The 17,023-nt window shown below is 39.2% G+C and overlaps 2 protein-coding genes across 3 annotated transcripts; one reads left to right on the forward strand and one right to left on the reverse strand.

The window, feature by feature from the left end:
* The first annotated feature begins 995 nt into the window (after positions 1-995).
* Positions 996-3,585, forward strand: csf3a (colony stimulating factor 3 (granulocyte) a). The gene is made up of 5 exons (XM_085416043.1): positions 996-1,093; positions 1,621-1,793; positions 2,301-2,408; positions 2,504-2,650; positions 2,744-3,585. The coding sequence occupies exons 1-5, from the start codon at positions 1,078-1,080 to the stop codon at positions 2,933-2,935; spliced, it is 636 nt and encodes a 211-aa protein (XP_085272169.1). The 5' UTR covers positions 996-1,077; the 3' UTR covers positions 2,936-3,585.
* Positions 3,586-3,698: 113 nt separating this feature from the next.
* med24 (mediator complex subunit 24) lies at positions 3,699-16,129 on the reverse strand. Of its 2 annotated transcripts, none has more exons than XM_085416042.1 (26): positions 16,017-16,129; positions 15,659-15,789; positions 15,498-15,580; positions 15,333-15,371; positions 15,170-15,243; positions 14,694-14,917; positions 14,233-14,344; positions 13,979-14,129; positions 13,691-13,804; positions 13,361-13,414; positions 13,159-13,241; positions 12,604-12,690; positions 12,278-12,377; positions 11,871-12,013; positions 11,684-11,721; positions 11,491-11,573; positions 10,501-10,679; positions 10,086-10,185; positions 9,418-9,593; positions 9,000-9,264; positions 8,297-8,478; positions 8,115-8,208; positions 7,893-7,992; positions 6,943-7,023; positions 4,760-4,908; positions 3,699-4,015 (listed from the first exon to the last, which is right to left on the reverse strand). In XM_085416042.1, exons 2-26 carry the CDS (start codon positions 15,786-15,788, stop codon positions 3,899-3,901), a joined length of 2,958 nt encoding a protein of 985 aa, XP_085272168.1. In that variant the 5' UTR covers position 15,789; positions 16,017-16,129; the 3' UTR covers positions 3,699-3,898. The 2 variants fall into 2 exon arrangements, with proteins under 2 accessions (XP_085272168.1, XP_085272167.1); XM_085416041.1 differs by having other exon boundaries at positions 12,278-12,389.
* Positions 16,130-17,023: the final 894 nt, after the last annotated feature.

A 17,023-nucleotide genomic window follows, 5' to 3' on the forward strand; every position in this document is an offset into this window, starting at 1 on the left:
AGTGTGGGGGTGCAGCTACGTGTGACTTCATCTCTTGACAGATTAGGCAGCTACTTTTCGGCTGCTCCCTTATTGACAGGGGAGCTGTTTGATCCTGGGATGAGATGTCACATGTTTCAGTCTATTAATAGATTTTTTTTTTTTAAAGGTACGTCATCAGATGACTCAATGGACTAACAGGCAAAATGACGACTGACAACATTAGAAAACTAAAGAACACTTTCAGCCCAAAAATCCAGTGTTTCAAAAGGCAATAATTCACTGACTTCTTTTTCATTTCCGTTTCCTTCTTTCTGTCCTTTATATTTTACTATATGACAGTTTTGCACAATCTGTAGGACGACAGTAATTAAGGAAATTTCACTTCCTAAAACGTAATTCTGGAATTGTATGACTTAACTGTCAAATTTCTTTCTTCTTTCTTTCTTTTAAAAAAATATTTTGTTACAATAAATAAGTAAATGAATAAATAAATAAATAAAAATCAGGTCCATCCATTTAACAAATTTCATTACGACTTTTTGAATTTACTTTTTAATTATTACTGTTATTATTATTATTTATTTATTTATTTATTTATTTAGATTTATTTCATATTGTGTCCGTTTTTCAATTTAGTTATTTTATATTTGAATGTGACTCAAACATTTTTCATATTTTTTAAAACAAGTGTTTTATTTATTTATTTTTTGTTTTATTTTGTTCCTAAATGTATTATTATTATTATTGTTAATAATATTAATAATAGTAATAATAATACTTATTATTATTATTATTGTTATTATTATTGTTATTATTGTTATTGCTAAAATGCTAAAAATGCTTAAAAAAAACAAAAAATTTTTTTTAGTGTGAACTTGATTAAATTACTACTCACTTATTGGGACCAACAATTTGTATTTAATTTTTTTTTTTTTTTTAAAGTGCAAACGTTTACATTTTTAATGGAAACACCATCGGATGAGTAATTGGGGGAATTTCCTCCACACGGTCCAGCTTTACATATATAAGCGTACCATAAATCATTGATGGTGTTCACTAGAGGTCAATACTTTAAGGCATTTCCTAGCAGAGGCCATGCACATTCTGACTGGTGAGTAGTGAGGCAATCCTTACAGAATACTGATTTCTCCTCTCTGCTGATCGTCCCCAGAGAGCGAAAACACTCTGTAGAGTCTGTAGAGGAAGCTACAAGAAAAATTCAAAGGATCAGCCTTTGGACAAGCAGACATCTCTGACTGATAGAAAGGCAGGTTTGTTTTAGAAGCACCAGATGTTTTGATTCATTAATAGGGCTTTTATTCTGTGTTAACATCTGGTGCTTTTTAAAACATCTGCTCGGGCTTTCTTTTCCACCATGCTGATCTACTGCAGTTACTTTTGGCTCAAGCTTCACATTACACGGGCTGTTCTCAACTGCTGCACATATTTAGCCCCAAGGGGGGACATGCCCAAATCTGCAGCAGAGAGGACCGGTTGAGAGGAGGCTTTGTTCTGCCTTTTGTTCTCTGCCTCCACACAGCATACTGGATGAATATCGGGGTTGTTTCTATGTTACGCCGCTGATGCCTTGTTTGTTTGTTTTTTAATTTTTGTTTTGTTTGCTTCTCCTTTTTGCAGTTTTCGCTATTTCTTGCTACATGGCCACGTTCGCCCTCAGCGCACCTCTGCCGGAAAGAAGCGCACTTGTTGAAGGTCCGGAATTTCAAAAGATTGTACAGAACTGCAAGCAGTTGACAGAGAAGATCCTTCTCTCGATCCCCGAAACACACAAATCCTGCATTAAGACGGAGGTGAGACACACTAATGCAGTTTTTCCTGATTTCTTTAAAGCTTCTGCGTCATGACTTGTGTTTGATAATGTGCTGTCAGCGTAAGGAGCCTGCGCGGTCGAGCCTGTCAGTCAGCGGCGTTTGTATCTGAAATGCGTTTATGTAGCTGTAATGACTGATATGAACAGTCTCTGGAAAAGAAACAGCACATGTCTGTCAATGTTTTTTTGTTTTTAGATGACAGGCAACTGAGTTATCAACATCTGGCATGTTTTTCGTTGTTTTTACACAGCTGGATTTTACTTGAGTATTTCTGAAACCACAAATAAAAGTCTCTTAATGACTCAGCATCTTGTAAGAACACAGGACAAATATTTCTGGTCTAGTTTTTAGGATGTGACATTTTAGTGCATTAATTTAACGATCTGCTGTTGCCTTCACTGCCCCCCACCCTCCAACTGGTGTTTGCTTTGGAATTCCTCGCTGCTATACATCCTTAACCATTTGATGTTATTTCTTTTATCGTAGACTCTGCAGCTGAACTCCACAGATAATGCGCAGTTTGAGATCATGAGGTCCAGGCTTGGCATCCCCTCTGCTCCTCATATCAAAGCCCTGTCAGAAAACGTCACTTTGGTAAGCATTCTTTGAGAGTGAACTGTCATCATGCTTTGAGAGTCTAAAAGCAGACACGATGACCAGTTTGTTTTTCTCTCTCTCTCTTCCATAAGGAGGACGGTTTGAGACAGCTCTATGAGGGTCTGCAGACGTACCGGGCCTTGCTGAGCTCCCTCAAAAACTACCCCAGGCTGGCAAACAAAGATAGAGTCACCGAGCTAATGGCTGATGTACGAGACCTCGCCATTCAGATCAAAGAGGTAGAATTTTGCTAAATTGCAGCCAGTCTGACAAATTGTTTTTGCATGTTGCATCTTCTTAATGCTTAAAATCATTTTGTTTTGCTTTTTTAGATGTTAAAAATTGTCCATCCACAAGGTTCACCACACCCCACCAAACCCTCCGCGCCCTTAAATCTACCAGCAGATTATGAATTTCAGGTGGCAGCACACCTGACTCTGGTGGACCTCCAGTCTTACATTCAGGACCTGGTCCGCTTCCTCAGGACTCTGGACCGCAGCACAGAGGTGGAGACAGAGTCCTGACCAAAAAGTGTCACACTTTGCTTTTGGCTCATGTCCAAAATGTACGTTATGGTATTTATTGATCTGTGAAAGCATTATTTATTTTTGTATTTGCATTTCATATTTATATATTTATTAACAGAACTGGACTGGACTATTTATTTTCACAGGTTAAAACTAAGGAAATGTTAACACAATTGACTAATGCTCTATAAAGCAGTACATTAAGGTATTTGACAGTTGATTTAAGGTGTTGGTGGCACGTTAATCGATACCAACAGCAGAACATGAGTAAAATTGTATATTTTTGTATTATTTTTATTTAAATTATAATAATAATGTCTGTATTTTCTTATTTTTTAATAAAAAAAAAACATTTTCTGAAAAACATTTGTACCTCTTTGTGAAAAAACATGCATAATTATACAAAACAATAAAATGAAACCTGAACTTCCAGTGAAGTTACTACTCTAATAGAGAAGTGCAACAAAGGGTGAAATAAGGACTTTGCTGTCATTATTTCCGCTACTGAACCAGACGGATGTCCTTTAAGAAGTGTTGCAAGTGGTGTATGACTGTGACAAGAGATGACCCACAGTGCCTTGTGTATGGTGTCATGTGTTGGGCTGGCTAGCATGTGATCATTCTGACTCAAGGGACAACAACGACAGCGGCCACACATCATGTTACTGAAACTCAAAAAACACAGAGGTGCCATTTCACCATGATGTGTCACAAAAACTCACAAAACAAATGCAACCAATAAACACAGGCAAGCAAAAAAGATTTTCTGTCTGATTTCTTTATTTATTCCAAAATTATTTACAAGTGTGAAAAAAAATATATAAAAGAATATCAAAACAATGTGAGTCCAGAGCTCTTGCAAACTGTTTTCAGCCCTCCGCTGGGCTTTTGTTGCCCACCAACAGAAGATAAATCCGTCGATGCCTCGATTTATTTCGGAGGTAAATTTAAACCCGAGCCTCACAGAGCAGAGATGGCTTTGGCAGCTACACGTCTCCCCAGCGGCAGAGTCAGGTCAGTGATTGCAAGCACAACTTTAGGTTTGGCCAGAGCGGGCAGCTTCACCAACTCGTAAACCTAAATGTGCAGAAGAAAAAAGAAAAGTAACTGTTATTCTGAGAGGCGGTATTTCCCAAGAAACAGTAAGAATTTTATTGTGTTGCTCAAGGCTAATTGTCATTCTTTTTTGAGTGGGTGTGTTCCTGACCCTTGATCTGGTTTTCATGGGACACTTATTGTAAAATGTAACTAGAACAAAAGAAAAGAATTAAGAAATACTTTTTCTCAGAACTAGAAAAAGATGTTCCACTAAATCAGCTAAGTTGCCTCTGTCTTGCCTGTCAGTGCGCCCCAGGATGGCTGTGGCTACAATGTAGCTTGCCATCACCAGTGTGTGAATGGGTGGATGACTGAATGTGTAAAGCGCTTTGGGGTCCTTAGGGACTAGTAAAGCGCTATACAAATACAGGCCATTTACCATTTTTTGTCCATTACTCTTTTTTTCTCCTTTCTGTTATCAATTCTGGTTTGTTCTTGGCATTTTATTCCATTTCAAACTCTGCACATGTTTTGAAAATGTGGCAACCCTAACATTTCGAAGCTTGTAGGAGTGATTAATATCTCTTGCAAATGCAAGAAGCATCTGTGCTATGACCTTCAGACTCCCTCTTGATCTTATCAGAACACTCAGTCTTTAAAGGCAGTAGAACACTTGTAAGCAGGATTCCTGAACCCTTCCCGATAATATCTAAAGAAGCAGTCATCCTTCTCCCTCCTTTATCTCCACCTGTCTGGCCTCTCCCCTCACAGCTCATAACTCACCATTGTAAAAGGCATGAACTGCAGGATGCTCCCACGGCTTCCCTGCTCCAGACACTCAACACACTCCTCCATGAAGCTCTGCACAAACTGGGTGTGAGGTCCAGCCATCTTTGAGCCAAGGATGGAGGAAATGAGGAGAAAAAGGTTGGCTAAAAGAAAGAGAACAGATGGTAAGTACTATCCTGCTGAATTATTTTATATCCCAAATCAAATCATCCCCAATATCAACACCACTGACAAGATGAGTAGTAGCTGCAGTGCACTGTTGGGCTGGGTGTTAGCATTCTTTGGCATGAACCACCCATCTAAATGTTTTGATGCATGTTTAATCATCCAGGTAAGCAAATCTGTTCATCAGGAGAGGATCTAACAAAAAAGGCTACGTCCAGATTAACCCAATCAACTTTCTAAATGTTATTGCTGATCAAGCGCTTTCATTTGTTGTAATGGCACTCCCTGATGACAGCAGTTTCCCAAAGCAGCACACTGCACTCTGCCACACTGCAGAAACTGCTCGACAAAGGTTCGAGTAAATAACAAAAAGCCTAAGAACCCCAGATCTTAATTTAAATGAGCATACACGGAAGGTGGTTGACCCAAGGTGGTCCCACCCCAGAAACCCAGACATTGTCGTGTTTATCGTTTGGCCCGTGAAAGTTTGGATGATAACCCTTTTTTGTGCCTTTTTAATAACACCACAGTGGATTTTCAGCCAAATAATCTGAAATACTTGACTGGAAAGAAGACTTTCACTTTGAATTTAAAGAGCTTAACACAAGTAGTGCATTAAACATTTAGGAATGACATCCATTTTAATATATGGTGCCCCATTTTCAGGTGCTCAAAAGTAATTGGACAAACTAACATAAAGTTAACTATACTGATTGCCGCAAGCGCCTTCAATTGCCGCTTATTAGTGGGTCTCTCTGCAGTGCTCACTTGGGTTGACTGACTTGGCCGCTGAAGAATATCCCGCTTCTTTGCCTCGAGAAACTCTTGGGCTGTTTTTTTCAGCATGCTTTGGGTCATTATCCATTTGCATCGTGAAATGCTGACTAATCAGTTTTGCAGACTTTGGCTGATTCTGAGAGACAGCACAGCCCCATGCATTTAACACTTCATCCTGCTACTTCCATCAGCAGTCACACCATCAACAAATTTTCCATTGACGAAGGTGTCTCTTGATGGTAGACCTTTAAATGCTACGCCTACATCCTCAATGTGTTTTTGATGTGGTTATATGCTTAAAGGAAATAATTCTGTGATCACGCACTTTTGTTTTCTTCTGTGGTCTTTAACACTGTTTGGTTTTGCTGAGTTGACCACTTCATGCTTTTTTTTTTTTTTTTTTTCACCATCTCTCTAAGTTTTATTTTGATTTCCGTTAGTCTAATGAAAGTCTTCTCTGCTTGCATCTCTTTGGACTTCATTGTGAAAGCTCCAGTGATAAGACAAATACAAGTTCAACGCATGGAATCAACTACAGATATTATAAACTGTTAGTGTGTCATGATATAAAGAGGAAACAGGCCTCACCTAGTCATGAATCTGCTTTTCAGTAAATATCCAATTATTTCCAAGCCTCAGAAAATGGGCATTATGAATAAAAATGGTTGCAATTCCTAAGCAGTTGATGTAATACTTTTGTTAAACTTAAATGAAAGCTTAAAGCTTTTGCACTTTAATTACAACGTTTTGGTCTAAAATCTATTGTGTTGTTTTGCAGAGGCAAAAAAAAGGTTCTTTCTAATATATATATATATTTTTTTAAATCATGCAAATTTTAAAAAGTCACATTCATATAACATATAGCATTCTTGCTAACTTTAAACATGCAAAATATAATTCTCAGTAATGTCAGACATTTCTTTTAGCGTGACTTTGATTGAAAACAAACAAACAAACATCACACTAAAATTCACTTTACATGAAAATAATGAGTGTCTTAGCTCTGTGTTTGGCCTTGCAAACATATTCAAGGGCTGGATGAGGTCCCATTGGGCCTTCAGAATTGGAGATCTTGTGGCTTTAATCACAGCAACATACCAGCCTCTCCAGTTTCACATCAAATCGTTTCCCTGATTAGTTAATTCAGGATTTTTCTTGAATTTGTTCATCGTAATTTAGACATTTCTATGAAAGAAATGGGGATGAGAGAAAAGAGATGCTGGCAAGATTCTCACCCAGGACTCGGTTGAGGGGGTCCCTCATGTTGACAGTGTGGAGCTGTGAGGCAGATAGAGAGCTGCTCATAGACCGGTCTCCTGCAGGAAGACAAGGAAGATGTGATGGATGAGTTGACAAGTTTCATTTTCGTTCTACTAATTTAGTCATTCGAGGAAATTTTATGCTCCCCCCCCAAAAAACAAACAAAAAAAACCATTTAAAAATCTAGAGGATGTGAAAAAGGAAGTTAAGGATCCGTTGACGGTTGGTTTCCACTGCAATCTTACATCATAATCATAATTCCTGGAATAAGACATTTCAATGATACTAAAAATGAAAAGATGATTTTTTTTTAACAAAATAAATTAATTCTGATTTTTTTTCTTAACATGGAAAATAAATGTTTCTTTCTCCTTGCGCTAAAAGATGTATTTTATTCATAATAAAATTTTAAAAAGTCTATAAAGTGAGGCATCCGGCGTTGATGAACGGTTTCTAAATGATTGACTTTACGTAGCAAGAAAACCAGTGTCACTTTCAGTCTTAACATCAAAGCACTTTTTTCCTAAGTCATGCAACACTGAAGTTTGACATCCTGTGTGGGGGTTTCTGTGTAAAACTAAACAAGGGAAAATTTCCATAGCAGTTAATATAAATGCTCATTACTTTAAGTCATGTGAATAGCAGGGTGAAAGGGGTATGCTAACTGCACAATCGCTCAAAGCAAGAAGCACTGGATGGCAGCGTTCAAGTTAGAACCTGCTGGCAGCCAATGCACTTGAAGGATAATTAATGAGGAGGAAGACCAGTTCACAAAGCATTTTAAGTGCTTACTAGAAGTAACTTGCTGTTACAGTTCTGAAACTCTCTGGTATTACCACCATTATCATCCCCAGCTCAGACATCTGTAAACCACAGGCTTTATCATTTGACGGTGTATTCAAATCCAGGCACAAAGGGGCCTAACCTGGACTGGAAAGGGCTACAGGTTCATCCTCGTTGGAGCTGAGCAGCCGCATGAGTTTAGATGGTTGAGTGTCATCCAAGGGAAAGAGGCTGTTGTAGTCCTGCAGGGAATAATAAAGGAATCATGTCAGTATTTTTACACTCAAACACGTCCTCTTACAGAAAACACGTTCTCCTAATTTTACCAAGTTTTAAAATTTTTATTTTTAAAGAGCTTCTTTACCTCAATATCTTCTCTCTGCCTTTTGCGCTGGCGAGCTGAGAAAGAACCTTTGTGGTGAGAGGAGTAAGAGCTGAGTGCGCACCACACAGACAGCCTGAGGGGACATCCAGAGACAAAAGTCAAAACCGGAAGTCAAAAACGCCACAGCGACTGCTGCCCTTAGGGTATTAAGCTTCTCTTACTTGGCCAGTGCCTTTCCAGGTGGGTCTGCCAGGCTGCGCCAGTGGGCGGAGTCTGTGAGTAGATTGGGCAGTATGGTACCTAGCAGCGTGAGGGTGATCTGCTGGGTGTCCAAGCAGAAGATGCTGTAGAGTAACTCTACCACTCGATTGGCCCACTCCTGCCGTGTCTCCTTTAACAGTTCCTGTGTTAAGAAACAGTTTCATGTTTTCAAAAACTGGACATTGATTTGAATAAAATGAGATTAGTGACCATTAGTGCAACGGAATAATGTCAACAGTGTTTTATGCACAAATGTTTGCACAACCGACAACACGGACTCCTACGAACACTATTTAAGGTCAATGACGTGCAAAGAAACCGCTACAGGCTTGGGTAAAAAAACAAGTACATAAATACATCACATATTCGTCAACATTTTATGAGGAAATTAATGCATGCAAAGCTTTTCTTTATCTAATGTAACCACATTGGTTTCACTAACGTCTTTGCTCTGGCTCAATGTTCTCACTTTTTCTGCTTAAATTTCAAAATTTAACTACGTTTCTGGCTAACGGTTGCTCAAGTAAAATTGTAACACATCAAGGAAGCCAATAAAGAAAATCTTCAAGTTAAAAAATAAATAAATAAAAATCATTCGCCTTTAAAGATCGATAGTGTTGCCGATGGTCACTGCATAAACCATCAGACCTTTTATCCGCGTACCTTGACCAGATTGTTAGTGAACCAGAAGACACCTCCCATGTTGAGAAGACTCTCGAACAGATGCAGAGCTCGGCTGTCCACCCAGCCTTTACGCAGCACTGCCTGGAACTGTTTGCTGAGGGCCGTATGGATGGGTTCTTTGGGTGGCAGCAGGTTGCGGTAGGGGATCGGCTCCTGGCCCTCCACTGGGGACCGCAGGGTGGCACCCGTCTGTTGGAAGACATCGGCGCACATGTGCTCCATGATGGAGCTCATTATGATCACGCTGGTGAGATTGTGGAAGAAAATGATGTTACTTTTAACTCGGGTGATGAGAGACGGAGAATCAAACTGAATCCAGAACAAGGAAATTTCTCAGAATTTGTAAAATATAAAGTCGGTGGGTGCTGGTGTGGATGTGCTCTTTATGCGTTTGTACCGTTCATTGTAAAACTGCAGAGTGTTCTCCCCATAAAGTGGCGTTACAAGCTGCCGGATCATAGTCTGGGGCTTCTCCCTCTCATCTCTTCCAAGCATCCGGACATGGGCTACCAACCATGCAACCGCACAGATGGCCATGCTGCACACTTTGCCCTTGATATTGTCAGTAATCTTCTACGCTTGCAATGGCAGCACCCAGGAAAGAGGAAGGATGTGATTAGCAGAATGAAGAGAAGGAAGGGTTAGAGACGGTCGAATTCTGACTAAAATGGGCATCCTCCCACTTTGCATTAGAAAACAAAGTTGAAAGGAATAGGGAAGAAGCGACAAGTTGGCTACACCTATTAGACGTCACTAATGATGCGCGTTTTCACAGCTTTTTTTTTTTTACTCAAGTAGTCTCGACATATTCAGTGGAAAATGTCAAGTCATGACTCAACGAAATACAAGGGTGGGAAGGGTTGAAACCTGAAAATCATATGAGATACTTAGTCAAAGGAGCTTGCAAAGAAAAGCATCTGGACTTCTTTAAGACTCTTTTCTTTGCTAGCACCTTTGACTACGATCACCTGGATGACTGAGAACCTTCACAGACATGAGATACTTAGGAAACCACAAGAAATCTTTATTACCCACAGGAAGGAAAAATAGTGAAGCTAGACAAACCTGGACCGCCTCTACAGAAAGCACACCATTCTCCCATGCATTCAAGACTTCCAGTATGGCCGCTGGAATGCTAAGGCAGATCTCATGCCATTTCACCTGCCTGTCACAAGGTTAGGAAAAAAAACCCACATTCAGAGCATTGCTGGCCACGTTTAAGACATTTCTAAACACTAAGTGCAAGTTAAAATCAGAAACATTTATGTCAAACAAAAATACAGTACAGTAAAAAACTGTGCTCTTTTACGTCTATCGTAATTGTTATTCAGGCATGTAAATGAAGTTCAGGGTGTTAAGCAACTTCATGACGGGGTTGAGTATGCCACCATCTAAAGAAAAGATCTAAAGTTAATTACCGCAGCAATGCCAGGCAACATCTGCACTGACTGTAAATGATTCATTTACAGATTTCACTCACACTAGTTTCATCTCTGATGAGTTGTTCAGCAGGGTCACTAGGCTCTCCACTTTCCCAGGCTCGGGTCTGAAGCAGGGGTTTTCTGGGTTCAGAGTCTTGCCCTCTTCAGGCATACATGTCTGCAGCCACGTTTCGAAGAAGGGCGTCTCTCCTGAAGGACTGGGGTCTGATAGGATCACCTGGACAAAAGTCAGCTGATCACAATCTGCTCAAAAAGACAGTATCTCTACTGTTTATTATTTTGAGGTGACCACCACATTTTTCTCCCTTTTTTAACGCTAGCGAAGACCTTTATAGAATATTTTAATATGCAAAAAAGCCTTGTTGCTTAATACAGATGCAAAGTAAGTCTGTCCACAATTAACATAGTTAAGACTTGAATTTTCAACGACATAAAACTAATTTTTACATCGCAGGGCCACATACAGCCTACCAGAGAAATCCCCTTTCTGTCAGCATAAAGAAGTTTAACTACACATTTAACTCCTGAGATCTCTTAATAAAAGAAAAAGGAAAAATTCTCTTTTTAAAAAAAATATTTTGTCAAGATAAAGAAATGTTGCAGTTGTAAATTAAAGAAATTCTAAAATTAAATTAAATTTAAAACTCTTTGGGCTTAAATTGTAAGAGATGTGTAAAATGACATTGGAATTGTTGGCAGCTCTGTGTAATTATTGCCCTGTAAGTATAAAAGCTTTCGTTAATTCACAAAAACTGTTTTTTTAAACAGTGGATTCACTGTAAAATTATATATAAATAAAGTAATTTCTATAGTATGCAGTGAAAAAAAACATTTCATACACATCTATTACCTAATTATAACAGTGCAGTATGAATGACGATGGGCAATGTCTTTATCAGTAGTAAAAGTTTTAAAACTTGTGAAAACAGAAAGTCTTCTGTTACATTTTCCAAAGCCGTCCAGCGAGCTGCAATAAAGCCATTCCTGGGCTGTTTTTGTGCACTTGAACTTTGTCAAACTGAACTAACCTCAGATCCATATGTCTGCACCACGTGGCAGAGCATGAGGAAGGAGATGTCGAAGAGCAGAGCCCGTACAGACGCAGACTTGGCTAACGGAAAGGAGGAGAACATCCACAGTGTTAGTATCCCACTGAAAGATCGTGTGAATGAAAGAAGAAATTCCCTATTCGGAACATGCCACTCTTGTATTTGAACTTACATCCTTCCCCGCTGATGTGCTTGGGAAACTCATTAAGCCTGGAACAAAACAGGGGGATGAAACATTACACAGTAACACACGAAAACTTCACGTTCAAGATGACGTTGCACATAATCTCCCAACACTTGAACATTGCCGGTCTTACAAAGTTCTTGTTACTAAAAGTTCAAAAGCGTAATTTACTCACTTAATGAACTTCCGGGCAAAGGATTTGAGTTTCCCAGTGGCTGCTGCTGCAGCCAGGAGCAGATCTAGGCTCTTCCCAGACAACATGTGGCCAAGAACACCGAGCAGACCCTCAGGAGACTTAGAGTGGTCTGCATCTACTGTCTAATGAACAAAGATGGAAAACTTATACTCGTATTTTTAAAAAACAAACAAACACTAAGCTGTTGTAATGTTGTGACCTTTAAAACACATTGATTCTGATATTTTCAGACATTAGGTCTCATTGGTTGTGGATCACTTTTACAATCATATACATGATTCTCTGAACCTTCTTTGGCACTTCTGTCAATGGCCAACACTACATCTGCATTTTGATATAATTTAATTAAAAACATGCACAATTCAAACATGGTTATGGGGTGCTACCTTGAGAATATTGGTAACAGTGGGCTCCGCCCTCAGGATGAGGCCTGGGTTAGGCTGGATGTTAGCATTTTCTGCAGTCTTTAGCCTGGGGGCGAACTCCCTGTCCTCGGTCCTGAATCAAATTTGCAGGGGGAGAAGGATAAAAAGGGACGGGGAAGAGGATGGGGATAGGATGGAGGTGTTGGGGGAAATGACATGAATATAGAGGATAAAATTCCATTCTCATTTCTCATCAATATAATTAAAATTTTTAAAAAGAAATATAGGTAATCTTTGTCCTAAAATATCCATAATCGCATGTTTTCTGATAGCAGAGAAACCCATACCGCTTTGATGTGAGGTTAACTGTATTTGAATCCGACAGCAGCCCGAGTTTATTACACTCTGTCAGGAGCATTCCAAGGCAATCACAGCTACATAAAGAAGCAAAAGGGAAAAAAATTAAAAAAATTGGAACATCGTTGAACTTGGTATATACAGGTAAACATAAACAGCTATACTATTAGAATACAAGATGATAAATGGAAGATGGGTAATAATTCTAATAATAGCCGCTTTAACAATGTCACAGACGGCAGCACCTGAATATAAAAGATATTTAATTACTGCCATTTCAGTTCAACTCAATTATATAATGTCAAATCACAAAAACAGTCACCTCACGGTGCTTTATATTATAAGGTAAAGACCCCTGCAGTAATACAGAGAAACCCTAACAATCAGATGACCTCCTATGGGCAAGCACTTGGCGACACTGGGAAGGAAAAACTCCCATTTAACAGGAAGAAGCCTACGGCAGAACCAGGCTTAGTAGCTATAGCTGCTTGTGTTATCTTATTATGAGATCAGGGGCATCTCCAGTGACATTTACGAACACTTACTTGCATCTCTGATCTGCTTTGTCCAGGAGTGGCGTAAGCTTAAGTAAGTACTGAAATGCTATGTTCACATCCTCCATGAAATCCTGGGAAAAACGTTTGCAACGATTGAAAGTGACAAAGACAGTTTATGACATTACACACCCAGCGCTCAATATCTAGGTGTTAACTTCAAATACAAAGATCAGTCAGGCATTTACTTTACCTGTCCTCTGTCACTCTGAGGATATTTCTTTAGTCGGAGTAGAACTTGTGGGATCTGAGATTAAGAAATCACAAGTTAATTTCATCTGATTTCTGTGAAGGGTAGACAGTAATATTACTACCAAATCAGTTTCATGCAGACAGCTCAGAGGGGAGATTTAAAAATCACCGCACAAAATTTTGCACACTATTCCTTCTCTAAACTACAATAAAAATCCACAACAAACAGAGTCAAGGAAGCAGGCAATGATATAAACAACAAGTAAAAGCAGCAAAAGACAGACAAAAAGACAACAGAAGACCAAGTTTTCCTCGTTGAAGTGGATCTAACCTTAAGGAAAGTAAAAGCAGTCCATTTAAGCTCCTCTGTGCCCTCTGGTGACTCAATGAGGCCAGTGAAGCAAGCTTTCCATATCTCCAGGACAAAAAGGGGAGCAGGGATTCTCTGATGGGAATAGAAAGATTCCATTTGCATCACACAAAACCTCACCAGGAAAGGCTGCGTAATACTTTGGCCAAAAGCTGAACATTTTCTTTTTTGTGTGTAATGAAATTCCTTTGTCTTATAAAATCTGACAGTCTAAATTTTTACAGTTTTTTTCCACAGCTTAGTATTCACCTGCATTCTTTTGATCATCATTAACTGCTCCACCAGTGGCTGTATCTCTCCTGTCAAATTCATAGTGCCTTCCAGCATGATGAAGGCATGAACTGATGGAAAAGAGGCATAAACTGGAGGGTCACTCTGCTCAGACAGCATCAGGGGAATACTGAAGAAGAGAGTGAAGAAATCGGCACAAAGAAGTCAGATGGGACGCTTGAAACTATTGTCAAATTAGGATCATTTGCTCATTATTAACATGTCAGCCTCACCTTTTTACTAGTGACAAGCTCTCCTCTAATTTAGTATGCAGTTTTGAGTTAGTCACACTACTAAGACCATCTGTCAAATTAAGCACAGCTTGCTCTACATTGCTCCAGGAACCTGTGGAGGAAAAGCAGCAGCAGAAACAGTGTTTAGATGCCACGCTCGGCACAAAAACACACATTCAAGATTTGGCCAAAAATGACAGTTTTAGCTTAAGTGAAATTTTTGAATCACTATGGCTGACTGCCAATAATTTTGCCAATTGCCAGATTCCACACATATGCAGGTGTTTGCCTTAGAATTACTTAATATAAAAGGTAAATAAACTGCCAATAAACTTTTGAGAGCATGTTAATAGAGCCTCGGGTAATTTATACACTATTGTACTGATACATCAGCAGATTACAGCCAGACTTCACTGAGCACAACCCTGTGTGTAAACAAATACCCACACACACTTCTATACCTTGGTCCTCCAATCTGGCAATGTGGACCAAAGCTCTGTTCTTGGTGCTGTTCATCAGACTCTGGAGCCTTTCCTGGCAGGCTCCAAGACTGGTCTCTGTGCTGGCTGATGGACCCAGTTCTCTGAGCTTCTCACAGTACCACGCGCAGCCCTGCAGCAGCCACACTACCACTGCCAGCAGAGCCCGACAAAGCCCGATGCATTCCTCTGTTTTTCCGTGACAGCTGGATCAATAAGAGACAAGAAGCAGTGACATTTTAAACAAGATACACACTCACTGGTCCCTTTATTAGGTACACCTTGCTAGTACAGGGCTGGATCTCATCGGCTTCATGGTTTGTCGTGTTGTTTGATGTGTTGTGCATTTAGAGATGCTCTTCTGCAAACCTTGGTTCTAAAAAACATTTCTGCATCCATCAGAATTTTAAAAGACGTGAATTAGATTCATGCAGATGCATTAGAAACACTTAACATACCTAAGGCGATGGCAGAACATGTCCATTATTTCTAACAGTGACTTGACACAGAGCTCCCGGGAAAAATCATCAAACTGTCACAGAAAAGACAAGTATTAAGATCATTCACATTTTCTTATAGTAAAAATAATTTTGCATTGAGTATTATCATGCAGAAAACTACCTTGCTGATAGCCATAAGCACACTGGAATAAGACACCATCTATGGCAAGAGAGGAGACAAATAACAACATGCGAAACAACCAACAAGGTTAGATAATCTTCTCAGTTTCACACGTTTTCATTTGCTTTTTAAAAAAAATAAATAAATACAAGTGCTTTATCTCACCTGTGAACTTATGGCATATTTGAGATAAGACAAGATGAGTGGGTTAGGGGATGGTCCAATCATCGCCTGCTCCATCAAAGCCTCTGAATTATATACAAGGAACAGTTAGAGCAACTTTAGAAAACACAAGAACCGGTATACTTAAACAGACTACTACCAACCTGCAAGGTTGAGATAGTCCCATGTTACTCCCTTTGGGAAGTTTTTCTTGATGTTGATGGCCCACTGGTAGTCACTCCAACGATCTTTCCAAGCCTGCAGAATGGCTTGCTTCAAATTGACCATTTTCATCCTGGCGGGGGAAAAGATCAATAAAAATGGCCACCATTCAGTCACTGTTCGTTTTTTCGCTGTAACACTCAAGCTTATTTTACACTATTTCCTAGCTACGTTAGCTCATGCTATTTGCTAATGAAATAGTTAAAGAAAACTTCTCCTGTCGGATACAGAAAACAAACAGTTTTCACAACAAATTAACACCAAAACGAGTCTTAAAGCGGTGCTAAATCTGATACCTACCTGACGCTTTGAGTTTTTAGAAGCTTACGCTAAAATATATTTGTTTATATAGGACCCCAGCTTCACGACGCAAGAAGCGACGTTTTTGTTTTGAAAGACGTCCCCGTTCATTGGTTAATCTCCTGACGTTTCAGTATTCTTCGCGCGGATTGGTTGAAGGGGAATACCGGCAGAGCTCCGCTCGACTAGCAGCAGATGACGCTGTTTACAAAGGTAAGAATCATGGCTCGGCCACTGTATTTATACCCCTTTCTATACATAAGGAAATGAAGGCAGCAAAAATGTTGTTGTGCCTTCCAGCTAAAGGTAAAACATGAAACCAAAGAACTGAATCATTTTCTAATATAAACAGCTATTTTAGCCTGACCCCTGTGATGTCTTGTTAGCCGTTTGCAGTGTCGTTTTGTTTGTTAGTGAAAATGAAGGAAAGTATAGTTCTTGCAGAGGCATGACTTAGTATTTTTTGTGTTATGCAACTTTTTGTTTCTACTCCTTTAAATTTTGGAGGCAAATACAGGACTTTATACACCACCTCATTTATTGGAGATTTTAGCTAGGTTTAGTTTACTCAGCAGTATGAAGACCAAGTAAAACTAGCTACAACTACCATATTAAACTTGTTTACACAATATTGATTTGGTGATATTCTGAAATGAATCCTTATGGCTAATAAGTGCTTTTGCTTTAGGTATTTTTTAGAACAAATTTTTCTGATATACTTGCAGTTTTCCAGGCCAATGATGTATTTACTTATAAATCTCAGCAGCCCCATGTGTGTAGGTGTTATTATTATTGCTTTTTTATGACATAACAAACCTAAAATAAACCCAAACTTAACTTAGTAACAACTAGTGTTTGTTTCCACGTTAACTGATTTTTTCTTGTACTTTTAGCTGTAAAATGATGACATAAGTTATACCTGATATAACTAAGTTTCATTTATTTTGTTTGATTATTTCATCCATGCATACAGTGAAATGCATTGTTGTCTTACATAACCACCTCAT

This window comes from Rhamphochromis longiceps, linkage group LG8, assembly GCF_057381845.1.
Source record: "Rhamphochromis longiceps isolate RC_006_pf linkage group LG8, R_longiceps_female_GT1.1, whole genome shotgun sequence".
Lineage (NCBI taxonomy): Eukaryota > Metazoa > Chordata > Actinopteri > Cichliformes > Cichlidae > Rhamphochromis > Rhamphochromis longiceps.

What these genes read in the sequence shown, in the direction of transcription:
- csf3a (XM_085416043.1), top strand. An exon ending in TGTCAGAAAACGTCACTTTG is followed by an intron (nt 2,409 to 2,503) that starts GTAAGCATTCTT and finishes CTCTTCCATAAG; the next exon opens with GAGGACGGTTTGAGACAGCT. An exon ending in TCGCCATTCAGATCAAAGAG is followed by an intron (nt 2,651 to 2,743) that starts GTAGAATTTTGC and finishes TTGCTTTTTTAG; the next exon opens with ATGTTAAAAATTGTCCATCC.
- med24 (XM_085416041.1), bottom strand. Translation starts at nt 15,788, where the DNA reads ATGAAAATGGTCAATTTGAAGCAAGCCATTCTGCAGGCTTGGAAAGAT. An exon ending in TGCTTATGGCTATCAGCAAG is followed by an intron (nt 15,244 to 15,332) that starts GTAGTTTTCTGC and finishes TTTCTGTGACAG; the next exon opens with TTTGATGATTTTTCCCGGGA. An exon ending in GTTAACCTCACATCAAAGCG is followed by an intron (nt 12,390 to 12,603) that starts GTATGGGTTTCT and finishes AATTTGATTCAG; the next exon opens with GACCGAGGACAGGGAGTTCG.